Here is a 14,274-nt window from a genome sequence, read left to right as displayed (position 1 = left end):
GAGCCACAATGGGCATGATCAGGGTGCAGAAATGTGGAATAAACTGCAGATAATAGTTGGCGAACCCCAGGAACCATTGTATCGCTCTAATGGGGCGTGGTCACTGAAGAACCGCTGACAGCTTCGCAGGATCTATCAGACCACGATCTGATACGATGTAGCCAAGAAAGTGCTGGACTGACGGAACAGGTGCACTCAGTCACCCTGGAACCTGCTGGGAGGTAATGATCTGTTTGGATCGAAAATCTAGCAAGCTAGGAAATACCTATTTTCAAAGTGGTACTTCAAACGGAACTTTTATTATACAATCTTAAAATGTTACAATATTACTTGTTTCACCCGGTGAATTATGCAATGTTAAACACTTGTAATGTGGCAGCACGGTCTCTCTCTGTGAGGGTCACAGTGCAATTTACTTGCTACGTGGTTAAACAGAGAAGGTCCAATGGTGACACACTACTTCATGCATCAACCAATATAGACCACATAAGACCCGCAGTCAGACCGTGCCTCCAACGAGTGTGATCCCGCATATCTCGTGGACAGCATGGTATGATAACGAGAGACCTATCAGAACTCGGAAAATTGCTGACCAAGTCTGTTGCTGTGTATCAGATAGCGGTGGGGTCCACGAGCATGCGGCGTATTGGCAATTATTGATGCTCGTGGTACAGCTGCTGCTATTGTCTCCGGTAAAGTAGCGACCGATTTGTGTCCCTTGGGACCACAAATCAGTCAAACAGAGCCTCCAGAGGAGTGCGGGCCCGCACCACTCATGGACAACACTGTAGAAGCTGTCAGATCTCGGGAGGGATTGCTGACCGAGTCTGCAGCTATATGCAAAGTGGCAGCGGGACAAAAGAGCATATGACGTATCACCGATCAGTACTGCTAGTAGTGTGACTGCTGCCGCTGACTATAGTGTCGGAGCAACTGTCTAATTAGGGTAGCAAGATAGAGCAAGCTATATTAAAGCTATGTTGCCCAGGAAGAATTTAGTATATGTTCCGAATTGCTCCCCCAGTGAGACCGCTATCTAGACCATTCACAAGTGGTTAAAAATCCCATTCTATCTCTTAAAAGATAGAATAGGATTTTTAACCACTTGTGAATGGTCTAGATAGAGTTCTCACTGTGGGAGCAGTTTCGGAACGTATACTAAATCGTTCCTGGGCAACATAGCTTTAATATAGCTTTCCCCATCTTGCTACCCTAATTAGACAGTTGCCTCTGATGGAACACACACTTCCCCAACTTGGCATACAGGTGATTGGTTCTCAACTGTTGCTGCACCTGTCGGACATGTTCAACATGAGTCTACAGATCTGGAGAGTAGATCAGGATGTAATCCAGAAAGACGATGACACAGACATAGAGGAGGTCCTGGAAGATGTTTTTAATAGACTCGTGAAAGACTGCCGGGTGTTACATAAGCTGAAGGGCATAATTAGCTGCCCAAAGTGCCTACCTCTGGTGTTGAAAGCAGTCTTCCATTTGTTGACTTCACAAATCCTGATCAAGTTGTAGGCTTCTCTGAGACTAAACTTCAAGAAGATACGGCCTCCACGAAGACCATCAAAAAGCTCTGAAATTAAAGGCAATGGATACTGGTTCTTAACAGTCACTTTATTGAGACCCTGGTAGTCGATGCATGGGCAGAGGAAGCCATTCTTCTTTTGAAGAACCCAAAGAAGAACCTGGTGCGTGCTGGTGAGGTGGACTTGCGGATGAAGACTTTCTGCAGGTTTTCCATAATGTAGGCAGACACAGCAACAATCTCCGGATACACTCTACCACAAGAAGGAGTTGCACTAGGAAGAAGGTCTATAGGGCAGTCGTGGGGAGAATGAGGTGGTAGTGTGTCAGCTTCTTTTTCGGAGGCAATGGCTTGGAAGAGTCACTGACAAATAGGATCGGCCATGAGAAGACTGCAGACAGCGGTCAAAGCAATCCAGACCCCAAGGCAAGATCTCGTCGGTCTTCCAATCAAGGCTGGGTGCATGGAGCTGTAGCCAAGGGGGACCCAACAATATGTATGAAGAGGAGTGGGACGGAATTTAGAAAAGGAATGGGACAAAATGTAAAAGGCAATCTTCTACAGTAGTTGGGTAAGTTGAACCACTGGGAGTTGGCACTTCTGGCACAGATTCTGCTCCCGACTGCGTGTTCTTTCCTCTGGCAACAAATTAACTCTCTCCACCTGCATGAGCTCCTCAGATACTGGCGGGGACTTTTGAAAACGTGTGGCGAGGACGATGTAACTTGTGTTCGTGCCGAACCTCCTCTTCTCTCTCAAAGAAACAGACGTTGATCCGAGTGGCCAGATGGTTCTGGTCATTCAAAGAGGTCACGAGGTCCTGGCTAGAAAGCACATCTTTCACTCAACTGGAAAGGCCCTTCTTGAAGCTGGAGACTAAGGCAGCATTATTCCAGTCAAGCTCGGCAGTCAGCGTGCAGAACTCTTGCGTAGTTGCCCACTGAACAGTTCCCCTGGTTGAGGAGGGTGCACTCAGCAGAGGATGCTCGAGCTGGTTCCTCGAACATGCACCGGAGCTTCAATAAAGGTTAGCGGTAACCAGATCTAACAGAGGTATTACTTCCCCACAAGGAAGCTGATGACAAATGCCACCTTGAAGCCCTCCATGATGAACTGGTTGGCCATAAGTTCAATATGCATGGTACACTGGAAGATGAACCCTTTGCACATCTTTGGGTCTCAACGGCAGAGCAAGGCATAGGTGCATGCCGTTGAAGGCGACCCCCAGGTCACTACCCCTGGCGTGGCCTGCTAGCAGCAGCGAGCGAAGTGAGGCTGGAGAGTGGTAGGCAGGCAGGCTGGAACACAGCTGGACTAACGGCTGGAACCGGGATAACAGTCACAGGCAGGAATGAGCACGGTTTAAACCAGGGGCAGGAATCACAGGCAGGAGTCATGGGCAAGCTTGGACCACACATTTATGGGAAGCATGCAAAGGATCCAATACTAGTCAGGACAAAGCAGGAACTTACAGGGAGGTAATTTAGTGCATCAACCAATTAGAGAAGTAATGCCTTTTTAAATTACAGAGAGAATGTTTGCACGTGCCCCAGGGAGCAGAAGTGTGCGAGCCAACAGCTGGGGCGCTGAGGAGAGCGAGCTGGAAACAGGACATGTGAGATGCCCTGTGGGGCTCAAGAGGCAGCGGCGACGGCCCCCTACACATTGGGACCAGCGTCTGTCCGAGACTGGGAACAGCGGGAGCGGTTGTGGCTCAGTGCTGGCCTGCTTCAGTCAGTAATTGTCTGAGTGGCCTGTAAAAGTGTTCAGCCGGCGACCCAGAATTACTGCTGGGGGACACCAGGGCAGTGTGGTGGTGTAAGAATAAAATGTTTATTATGTTGCGTATAAGGGCAGCATTATATAAAAAATGTTTTGGAGAACAATGGCCAAAAATGTAGTTAAGAAAATTATAAACTATGGCTGTTTTGTTTAACAGTTATATTATAAGGATCATGACTGAGCAATGCTGATAACCTTATCACAAATCCCCCTCCAGTCTGTAGAAAATGTTTTTTTATTTCCTTCTGCATTTTGCAGATCAGCTATGGAGCCACCGACCACTCACTATCTGATAGACGTCTCTATCCACATGTTTTCCGCACCGTCCAGAATCACCACGTCCACAATATGGTAATAACCAAACTGGTGAAGCACTTTGGCTGGACCTGGGTTGGGATTTTAGTATCGGATAATGATGCCGGAGAGAATGAGCTGCAGATACTGACAAAGTACATGAGAGAGGACGGGATCTGTGCCGCTTACATTATAAAACTTACAGAGGAAAATAAGAAGGATAATGAGCGGATATCACATTTATTACAGAGTCCACAGGTCAGTGTCATTATAATATGCGGCACCTACACAGATAATGGAGCTTTGTTATTAGTTAATTATGAATCTATATTTATAAACAAAACTCTCATCCTTCCACCGTCTTGGGCTCTCAGTTACCTTGTATCAGAAATGCAATATCCAGGAACGAATGGGAGTCTAGCCGTGGACTTTTCATCACAACCTTTTCCGGGAGAGAAAGATTTTGTGAAAAATTACAGGAAACTCCCCAATATATTAAATACTGAAGCAATGTTGAAAGAAATAGATTTTATAGCAGTAAGTGAAGATGAAAATGCCTTTATTTCCTTCAATTTCACTAATGACTGGGATAATAAGACGTATATTTACGCTATACCAAGTCTGAGGAATTACCTCTCCTCTGGAGTCTCTCCGAGAGTGTATAACGCAGTAGAAATCCTGGGAAAATCTCTACATGAAATGTTCTTATATATAAAAGACAAATATCAAGAAAATTCTATCCCTGGACTTCTACAATATACCCGGAGGTTACAGCGCTACCTACAGAGGATGAAGTCTCCATTGGATCCAATGGCATCTTCATATTACTTCAATGACCAAGGAGAAGCTGTACATCCATATAAGATAATAAACTGGGTATTTATAAATAAGACCACACATATGGACATACGAAAGGTGGAAATAGGAAATTATACCCCCTGGGATGTCAGTGGTCAGAAGCTTTACCTTGATCCTAAGTCTATAACCTGGAAACATACAATACAGGTAAGGTGCTACAATAAGGTGTTACCTGTAGGATAGTCTCAGTATAATAATGGGCAGGAATTAGGATGATATTGTCAGAGTGACAGCTTTATTGTTCTCTTGATAAGGGGAAGATAAACCTGGCTCACACAGACAGAATACTTTCTTAGGCTTCATTCACACGTCCGCACTGCTGGCCGCAATCTCAGACCCGCGATAATGGACAGCAGCGTAGTGGTCCACAATTTATGGACCCATTCCGCGATTGCTGATCTGCTTTGAAACAATATCATTTCTCTTTCATAAAAAATGTGGATCCACAAAAGCGGACATGTGGTGTCCCACCACGGGTGTTCTTTCATACACCTGTCACAAAAGCTTCTCACTCCAGATTAAGTTGTGGTGTAGCGCTCTTTAGAGTTTCACCTGTAGATGTCAGTGTTTTATATGTATGCTCTTATATATTGCACAGTTGAAGTTAGGAATGGGTTACTGTTTTATGTGTACCATGTGCCTTTCTTCTCTTATATATAATTAAACATTAAGGCCCAAATTTATCAAAGGATGTAAAATATACACTGATGCAAACTGCCCACAGCAACCAATTACAGCTCAGCTTCCAGCTCTGGTGAAAGGAAAGAGGAGTTGTGATTGGTTGCTGTGGGCAGTTTACACCAGTCTATATTTTACACCCTTTGATAAAGCTTCCCCTAATTGGTAATATTATCTTCAAATAATAATAATAATAATAATAATAATAATAATAATAATAATTAATAATATTATTATTATTTTACTTATTATTATTGGATGAACCGTCCTAGAGGGTGACACAAGGCCTCAGAGATTGCATATCTATGTTCTGTTGGCTTGATCCAAACCTTAAACATACTACACTAAAACAACAAACACTTGCAGGCATTCGCTCATCAATTCTTACCTGTCCGTGGTCCCTTGGTGTCCCCTACATATCGTAGACACCAACACTTCCTTATTGAGAGGAGAGTGACAACCCGAGTGACAACCCACTCAGTCAAATCACTGTCCCATTTCAGGCAGTCAATGATTGGCTGTCACTCTCATTTCGGGAGTGAATGCCCAAGGGCTGCGATCAGTGGGGGATACTGGAGACCTGTAAGAGGACACCGGGGAAGCGCTGACAGGTAAGCACATGCTCTTTTTTGTTTTGTATGTGTATTAAGTTGTGTGCCCACCATCTTGGAACAGGTTCATTACGAACTTCACAAAAAGTTTTTAACAAATCTTGGAAGTTTGATTCATTCATTTGTAACTCTTCCCTCTTAAAGCAGAACCACATGTGCTTGAGTCTATGCCACTATACAATGAGGGTTGGCGTGGCTTTTGATCCCCCTTTTCCTAAAGTCATACCCTCCTCTGCTTATGGCTCCAGGGGAGTCTGTACATTCTGTAAAGTTTCTGGTCTTTTTATTCAGGTCCCAGTATCCAGCTGCTCAGACCCATGTCTACCTGGAAGCCGGAAAAAGCCGGGAGAAACAATCCATACCTGCTGCTATGACTGTGTCCTGTGTTCAGAAGAAGAGATATCCAGTATAGCCGGTATGTAGTATACTGGTATAATGGGTAAATAGTAGTGTCTTACCGGGAGTGATAAAGCAAAGTGATCAAGGGTTGGTTAAAGTCCCAATACATTACTATTGAGACATAAGAAGAATGGGTGACTGCTAGAGATGAGAAAGGGACTAACCATAATCCCTAGCGGCCCTCCAATCAGCGTTAGGCCCCTCTGTGATGCCAGCATCTCCCCCTCCCTCTCTATATAACGTTCGGTAACGGACGTGGCCAGTCGGCTATGTGTGGAGGAGAGAGCAGGAGGGCAGCAGGCAGTTACCGCAGAGCAGGAAGAGACTTACAGAGTGATATAGGGACAGAGAGTAGAAGATTGGATAGAAGGGCTGATTATGGTTGATGTCAGCACCTCCCCCTCACCCTTTATATCGGGTGGTCTATTAATGTTTGTGTTCAGGACTTTCATTGAAGTAATCCAAAACTGCAGAAGACCTGCCTCTCCCATGACCGAGTTCTCTGGGGAACATTTTCAGGACCACTTGCTATGGCCCACCTTCTCCTTCTGGCCACACCACTGCCTCTTGTAGCCGGTGCTGCAGATCACTTCCCCTCTAAATTGCTGGGTTCAGTCATCTGACCAGTCAGACCAGTCGTTTTCTCATCCACCTCATCTACACTTGGGGAATCGGTGGACACAATTTCCTCAGGTGCTTCCTGAACCATTTGATACAGGTGTTGGTGTTGTTCCTCAGCAGCAGGCTCTTATTCAAGTTGCCCAGGCCGATGGCTTGTGCCCGCACTCTCATCACTATGCCCATGTCCTCGCCCCTTTACACTGTTTTTCCACATATTTTTTCTTAGGAAACTAGCATATACTTATTGTATACTGTGTCACCACCACTTGACTTTAGCACCATGACACTAATTACACTTCAACATACAGTAAATCAGATATTTTTTGTATGTTTTGTTTCTTGTCTCACAAAGAAATCTATTGTAAATACTATACAACAGCGTATACTGCGTCACCACCGCTAGATTGTTGCACTATGACACTGGTTACAATGCAAAATACTTCTATGACAGATGTTTTTTTGATAATCCTAAAAAGTACTTTATAGTTGTGGAACTTATACCATCTACAGTATGTACCACTGCTGTATTCCTTACAATATTGGTAAACTGTATGTTCACTCACACTCACTAATTCCTACTACTAGTCCTTACAAGGACTGTTAGGTATGTATTTAAGGTAATCACCTACCTAACTCTACAATCTGAACCCTACACCTGATCTGTCCCTGCTCCAGTATCTCTCCCTGTCAGCGAGCAGACTGAAAATGAATTGAGCATCAGGTGACTTGGCTGTAAATAGACTCAGGTCCCCTGATGTAGCCGGCTAATCACTGCTATAACAGCAGCCAACATATTGTAGCTGCTGCGTAATAGGACTTTCCTGCCCTTTCCCCGCATGTTTATTGGCTGATCAAAGCTACCAAACATGCAGGGAGGGAAATATTATCAATGTTATCAATGTATTTGTTGGAGTATTAAGTACTTTCGAGCACCTTGAGATAGTACTTTTCCGATAGTATTAAGTACTTATGAGATAGATAGGAGATAGCAGCTTATCTATAATTTTGATATAAATATGTCATGAAATCTTCCTACAGATTCTGACACCTGCATTAAATGTCCAAGTGATGAATGGCCGAATGAGAAGAGAGACCGATGTCTGCCCAAAGTCCAGGACTTCATCTCTTACCACAATGACACAATGGCTTCTGTATTCTCCTGTGTCTCGCTCTTCGGATGTCTTGTGACCGGCTCCATATTGAGGATATTTATCTCCTACCGGGACACTCCTATTGTTAGAGCTAATAACCGGAACCTGAGTTATCTCCTCCTGGTCTCCATCATCCTCAGCTTCCTCTCCGTCTTCTTGTTTCTTGGGCGTCCCAGTGATGTCACTTGTAGATTACGGGAAACCAGTTTTGGAGTCTTCTTCTCAGTTGCCGTCTCTTCACTTCTCGCCAAGACTGTGATGGTTTGTGTTGCTTTTAAGTCCACCAAGCCTGGAAGCCCCTGGAGGAAATGGCTGAGTGTGAAGCTGCCCTATACTGTAGTGTTGTTGTGTTCATCCATTCAGGTTGTAATCTGTGTTATCTGGTTGTCTACCTCTCCTCCATTCCAGGACCTGGACACTCAGTCTTATCCTGGGAAGATCATCATTCAGTGTAATGCAGGGTCAGATATCTGGTTCTACTCCATGTTGGGGTATCTGGGGTTCCTGGCAGCGGTGAGCTTTGTTCTGGCTTTCATGGTGAGGACATTACCGGACAATTTCAATGAGGCCAAGTACATCACCTTCAGCATGCTGGTGTTCTGCAGTGTCTGGATCGCCATGATCCCGGCTTATCTGAGCACCACAGGGAAATCCATGGTGGCTGTGGAGGTCTTTGCAGTGATGGCGTCCAGTGCTGGACTGTTAGGATGTGTGTTTCTCCCCAAATGTTTTATCATTTTATTTAGATCTGAAATGAATAGAAAAACCGACCTGCTGGGGAAAAGGGGAGAAAAAATTGGGAATTATTAACCTTCTCGTTAGTGATTATGTCTTAACACATAACTCATAAATTACCACGACCACTGCCAATAATTTTGACTTTTTTTTTTTTTTTTTGCTTCGTAGCAAATACTCAAATCACACGCACACATTTAGTAACTGAACCTTCTGGATTTATATAAAATCGATCATGTTAATAAACGTAAATTATTTTAAAATCTCCAGTATCAAAATTATTATCAAAAGATCATTCACATATGTAGCCATTTTGTGCTCTCCAAAACTTATAATTAATATCTCCCCTTCCTCCTGCCAAGTGGCATGTTGAAAGTGACAGAGAGTGCGCCATTGATAGAAATTGGGGTCAATGAGAAGACGTGGAGAAAGAAAATGGTGTCAACGAGGACGGGAACCTGATTCTTCCTAGAAGGAATGTTCTACAAGGGGCAAATCAACTCAAAGGTCTTCTTTTCACCAGTGCTTAGAGAGATCAGTAAGACGTTATTTCTCCAAAAGTGATGATAGATGTGAAGTCCTCACCTCTTCCATACGTTACAAAGTGAGCTCGATCAGGAGACCTAGTAATTGGTCATATGTGCTTTAATATCTCAGTCAGTATTGTGGCTATTCAATGTAAGTCAAATTAAAGTAATGTTATGGGCACATTATCCTCTTTGGAAATCAAAGTAAAGTTTGTGTGGGATATATCCGAAATAAGAGAATAAATTTGTAAGATGCAAATTACAAATAGATAAAGGCAAAAGAAGAGTATATTTTAATGGTGGAGTGCTAGAATAAGGAATAAGAGAACTTTAGATGGCTTCTAGTGGAGGGAAGTAAATCCAGCAAAGTTGAAATCACAACATGGTTTGCAAAAATTTGCTTAAATAACAAAGCTAATTTTTTGCATTTATTTCAAGGGGAGGCAGTTGGCAAAGTTTAAGGTTTGCCGGCAGTGTTATCTTCGGCTGGTGTCCCTGAGTTCAGTGATCTGTTTCTCTTATGGCTCTACTAGGCATCGCTCCCACCTAACCAGAATCCTACTCCACACTGATGAGGGCCAACACCCCGAAATGACTGTCTATGGAAGAATACCTGGCCTTGATTCTTCCCTTTTCATTACATTGACTTTTAGGGCCACTTAATATGGTGGTTTTGGTGGTTTCCCTACAGGAGCCACCCCTTGGCTGGGTCCTTCCCAGAGGGATATTTGGCTAGTCCTGTGTTTTGAGACTCCTAAATGAGGTTCCACAGGCTCTTCTTTTGCATATTCATGTTTGGTAGTTAGCAATGCACCTAGGAGTTCACTGCACTTGTCAGGGTCGGTATTGATTATTGATTATAGATGAATGATTATGATTATAGAGAAACATTTCAATTTGTTCTGAGTCTTAATAGTTAATTCAGATATATTTCAGCTCCAGACAGCCAGCTTATGCTAAAACTGCAAGACCGGACCTCCAGAACTTCCTCTTTCTGGATGACTAAAGGAGAATCTTGACAGCTTGCCAATTGCTAGGCAGACAAGCCTGAACTTGCTATATACCATATCAATGCAATAATATAACCATTCGTTGCGCACTTTTATATACTATTTATATCTAAAAATCAAGTTATCCAATCATGCTATACCAAATATGTACATGTGACTATGTTACCACTCCTGTATTCCGTGATTATAAAATGAGAAACATTTCTGATAAAAAGAGGAAGTTGTGTGCACACATCTGTGTCCTGTCTCCATGTGTCCTGTATTGTAGCTTCTAATACGGGCTATGTGGGCACGGGCTTGTTAATTAGAACAGAGACAGTTAATTGATGCGAGGTGACTAAAAGTAGACTCATCACCTTGACACACTGAGCGCTTTAACGAGCAGCCGGCAAAGTTATCTTTGGCTGGCCTCCCTGAGATCAGTGATCTGTTTCTCTTATGCAAAACTATGTTGCACTTGATACGTTTCATATGATTGGTTGCTTGATGTTTTTATCTTACTTAAAATTTCATTAAGAATTTTTTCATATCATTTTCCAAACAAGACAAGGAACAAGCGGCCAATACACTTACAGGAACTAGAACAAATAAAAACAACGCAGGGCCTGCATAATAAGTGCATGTGAACAATTGCACTTGAACAAATGCAATAAATAGATAATGCTTGATGTTTTTAACCCACTAGTGTTTATTTCCCTGTCATACCTGATTAATCGTGAAACTAGTGATGAGCGAGCATGCTCGTCCGAGCTTGGTACTCTTTTGAGTATTAGGGTACTCAATGATACTCGGACAAGCATCTTGCAATACTTGAGAAAATGGCATTATCCGTTTCCTCTAAGTTTGGGCGCAATTTCTCAGCCAATCAACATGTAGGAGACTCTTTGGTACATTCTGCGATCACGTAGGACCCATACATGTCGATAGCAGCGATTGGTTGGCCAGATCAGATGACCCTGGCATGTAAAAATTTGTGCTGGCGGCATTCGGCTCACATGCATTCTGGAAGAGAATAGGGACAGAGCTGCTTCTTGTCAGGGATAGCACTAAGGAGGAAATTAGCGTTCTAGTAGGCAGGGATATTATAGAAAGAACCCAACAGCCCTTGTAAGGGCTTAAAATCTTTATTTTTTTTTATTACTCCAGACTGCTGGCTGGGAATTGCAGTGCAGCTAACACGATTTTAGCAGCACACTGTGGTGATTGGCTGCTGGCAGAAAGGGGACAGCTGGTGTTGCATACAGACCCCCAAAAAGTCCTCAGTACTATTATATTTTTTTGTGGCTGGTGCTGCTGCTGTTGTACATTGTATTACTGTGATTTGTAGTACAGCTGCATAGAACCACACTTCTCATTGTCCTGTGTAACAGGTGGCATACACCATATACCACCATTTACACACAGACTTTACGACAACCTCTAAAAACTAGTGTGTATATTTCCTTATTTCTTCATTTCTTAGTGCAGTCATATCTAAGCTCACTGCTAATTGCCCTGTGTAAGAGGGTGGCATACACTATGCAGCTGCTTTTACCCACAGATTTCATACGACAACCTCCAAAAACTAGTGTGACCAGTATATTTTCTTATGTCTTCATTTCTTAGTGCAGCCTCATCCAAGCTCACTGCTAATTGCCCTGCCTAAAAGGGTGGCATACAGTATATTGCAGCATTTATCCACAGATTGTATACGACAACCTCCAAAAACTAGTGTGACCAGTATATTTTCTTATTTCTCCATTTCTTAGTGCAGCCATATCCAACTCTTTTCTGGCCTTTTCCCTGAGTCTGAGCAACCGGAGCAGTCGATTTGTTCCGATGCCCAAACATAGCAGCTCACGCAATCAGTGGGTGATGAGAGTGGGGACTTGTAAGAGGGGTTGGAATAGGTGTCTGATGATGACGATGAGGTCTGGTTGTCAGACAGTGATGTTGTTGTGAAGGGATGTAATTCGAAGTGGGGAGCAGAGTGAGGAATTGGAGGAAGAGCTGGTGGATGAGGACGAGGTGACTGACCCGAGCTGCGTGGATAAGCCTAGTGAAGACAGTGCTATTGAGAGGGAGGCAAGTTCAGCCACAGGACCGGTTGGAAAAGGAAGAGGGATGGGCATTAGGAGAAGCAGGGGCAGAGCAAGTAGATCAGCAGCTGTTTCACAAAGTCAAACTCCCGTGGCCAGGCCTAGATGATCGCAAGTCTGGAGGTTTTTTAAAGAAACTGCGGATGACCGACGGACTGTAGCGTGCAACGTGTGCCACGCCAGGATGAGCAGGGGAGCCACCACTACCAGCCTAACCACTACACTCATGCGCAGATATTTGAATGCTAAACACCCCACTCAGTGGAACCAAGGCTGTTTAGTAACTGCAAGTCACACCCCTGCTCCTTCCCCTGTGTCAGGTGCTGGCTCTGTCAGTCCCCCGCCCAGGCCCCAGGCACGAGCGCTTCCCGCCCTACACCCACCCCTTCAACTCCAGTATGCTCCACAAGGTGTCCAGCAAGGTCTCCAAGCGAAGCGTTCAACTGTCCCTACAACAAACCTTTAAACGGAAGAGCAAATACACTGCCACTCACCCAAATGCACAAGCCCTAAATGTGCACATAGGCAAATTGCTGAGCCTGAAGATGCTGCCCTATCGGCTGGTAGAGACAGAGGCTTTTAGGAACCTCATGGCGGTGGCTGCTCCTCGGTACTTCATTGTGTCAGGCCTAATTTTTGGGAAGTTCCACGCCTGCCTCATCTAAAGGCCAATTTATGTTCTTTTTCATAATCTTCAATTTCAATTTTCAAACCAAATCAACTTCAATTCAAGTGCTATTTTGCAGGGCTGTCAGGTCATCTATTGTATCTCCAAGATACACACCACAGTTAAAATGAACAGACAGTGAAAATGGTGGGTCCTAATTTAGGATCCTTGTGTTGTCCATTTCTAACCATTCAATCTGTGGATGTCAACTCTGGGGTGTCCTCTGCAGTCCTTAAATTTTGTAGCTGTTTCAAAGGCAGTAGTCAGCTGCTCGTTAAAGGCCACTTTATGGACTTTTTTTTAATCTTCAATTTCAATTTTCAAATCAAATCAACTTCAATTCGACTAATAGTCGAATTCAAATTCAACTATTTTGCAGAGGCTATCTGGTCATCTATTGTATCTCCAAAATACAATTTAAATTTAAAATTTAAATTTGGTAGCCAGAACAGAAGCGCTGGGGAGAAGTGGTGAGTGACATGATACTGGGAAAATTACCCCAACTGCTAAAGTAATAGAGGGGGGGGGGGGGAGGGGGCATGCCCTAGCCCTGGTCAGTCTGTTATAGAGGCATCCATGACTGCTACCCCTGCAGTCTCCTGTCCAATTCCGTAGTGTCAGGCTGAGTTTTTGGGTGGTTCATATGCTACCTCTGTTTTAATAGTTCTCTGTGTTCTAGAACTTACTGCCATGCTGTTTTGGGCTACATTTTAGGGTGGTTCACATGCCTACACTGTGGAATTCCACCTTCGGGATGGTAGCCAGGGTTTACCAGCAATTGCAGAATGCCAGATGTCAACTTCGGCAAGAAGCGGTAGTCAGGTCCTTCAGTTTCCGCAAATCTACAATGAGGAGTGGACGTGGATGTCTGCTATCTGTCAGGTACTGGGCCCTTTTGAGGAGTCAACACAGATGGTCAGTGGCAATGCAGCCATCATCAGCCTCACCATCCAGCTGCTGTGTCTGCTTCAAACCTCCCTGCTCAGCCTGAAGTCTTAGAGCTCAACATGAAGATTCTTCGTATATCCTCTCCTCCTCTTCTTCCTCCTCCTCCTGCAATTCTCAGCCAACAGACATTTCTTGTTCCGCCATGCTGTGCCTGGCATAATTTTTGGGAGGCTCATCTGCTACTGCTTCTACCTGGGTCACTCTATCATCACCATAATGCTGTGTCTGGCATAATTTTTGGGAGGCTCACCTGCTACCGCTTCTACCTTGGTCACTCTGTCCTCACTACCATGCTGTGTCTGGCATAATTTTTGAGAGGCTCACTTGCTACCTCACTTTTAATGGTTCTCTGTGTCCTCACTGCCATGCTGTGTCTGG

At 44.1% G+C, this 14,274-nt stretch overlaps 1 protein-coding gene across 1 annotated transcript; it reads left to right on the top strand.

Moving 5' to 3' along the window:
• Positions 1 to 3,071: 3,071 nt before the first annotated feature.
• On the top strand, positions 3,072 to 12,946 carry LOC138796413 (vomeronasal type-2 receptor 26-like). The gene is made up of 7 exons (XM_069976010.1): positions 3,072 to 3,152; positions 3,578 to 4,618; positions 6,052 to 6,175; positions 7,819 to 8,632; positions 11,952 to 12,050; positions 12,147 to 12,288; positions 12,602 to 12,946. Exons 1-7 carry the CDS (start codon positions 3,072 to 3,074, stop codon positions 12,944 to 12,946), a joined length of 2,646 nt encoding a protein of 881 aa, XP_069832111.1.
• The last annotated feature ends 1,328 nt before the right edge of the window (positions 12,947 to 14,274 follow it).

The sequence above is a fragment of the Dendropsophus ebraccatus genome, chromosome 7, assembly GCF_027789765.1.
Source record: "Dendropsophus ebraccatus isolate aDenEbr1 chromosome 7, aDenEbr1.pat, whole genome shotgun sequence".
NCBI lineage: Eukaryota > Metazoa > Chordata > Amphibia > Anura > Hylidae > Dendropsophus > Dendropsophus ebraccatus.
This window is presented reverse-complemented; position numbering and strand designations above follow the sequence as displayed.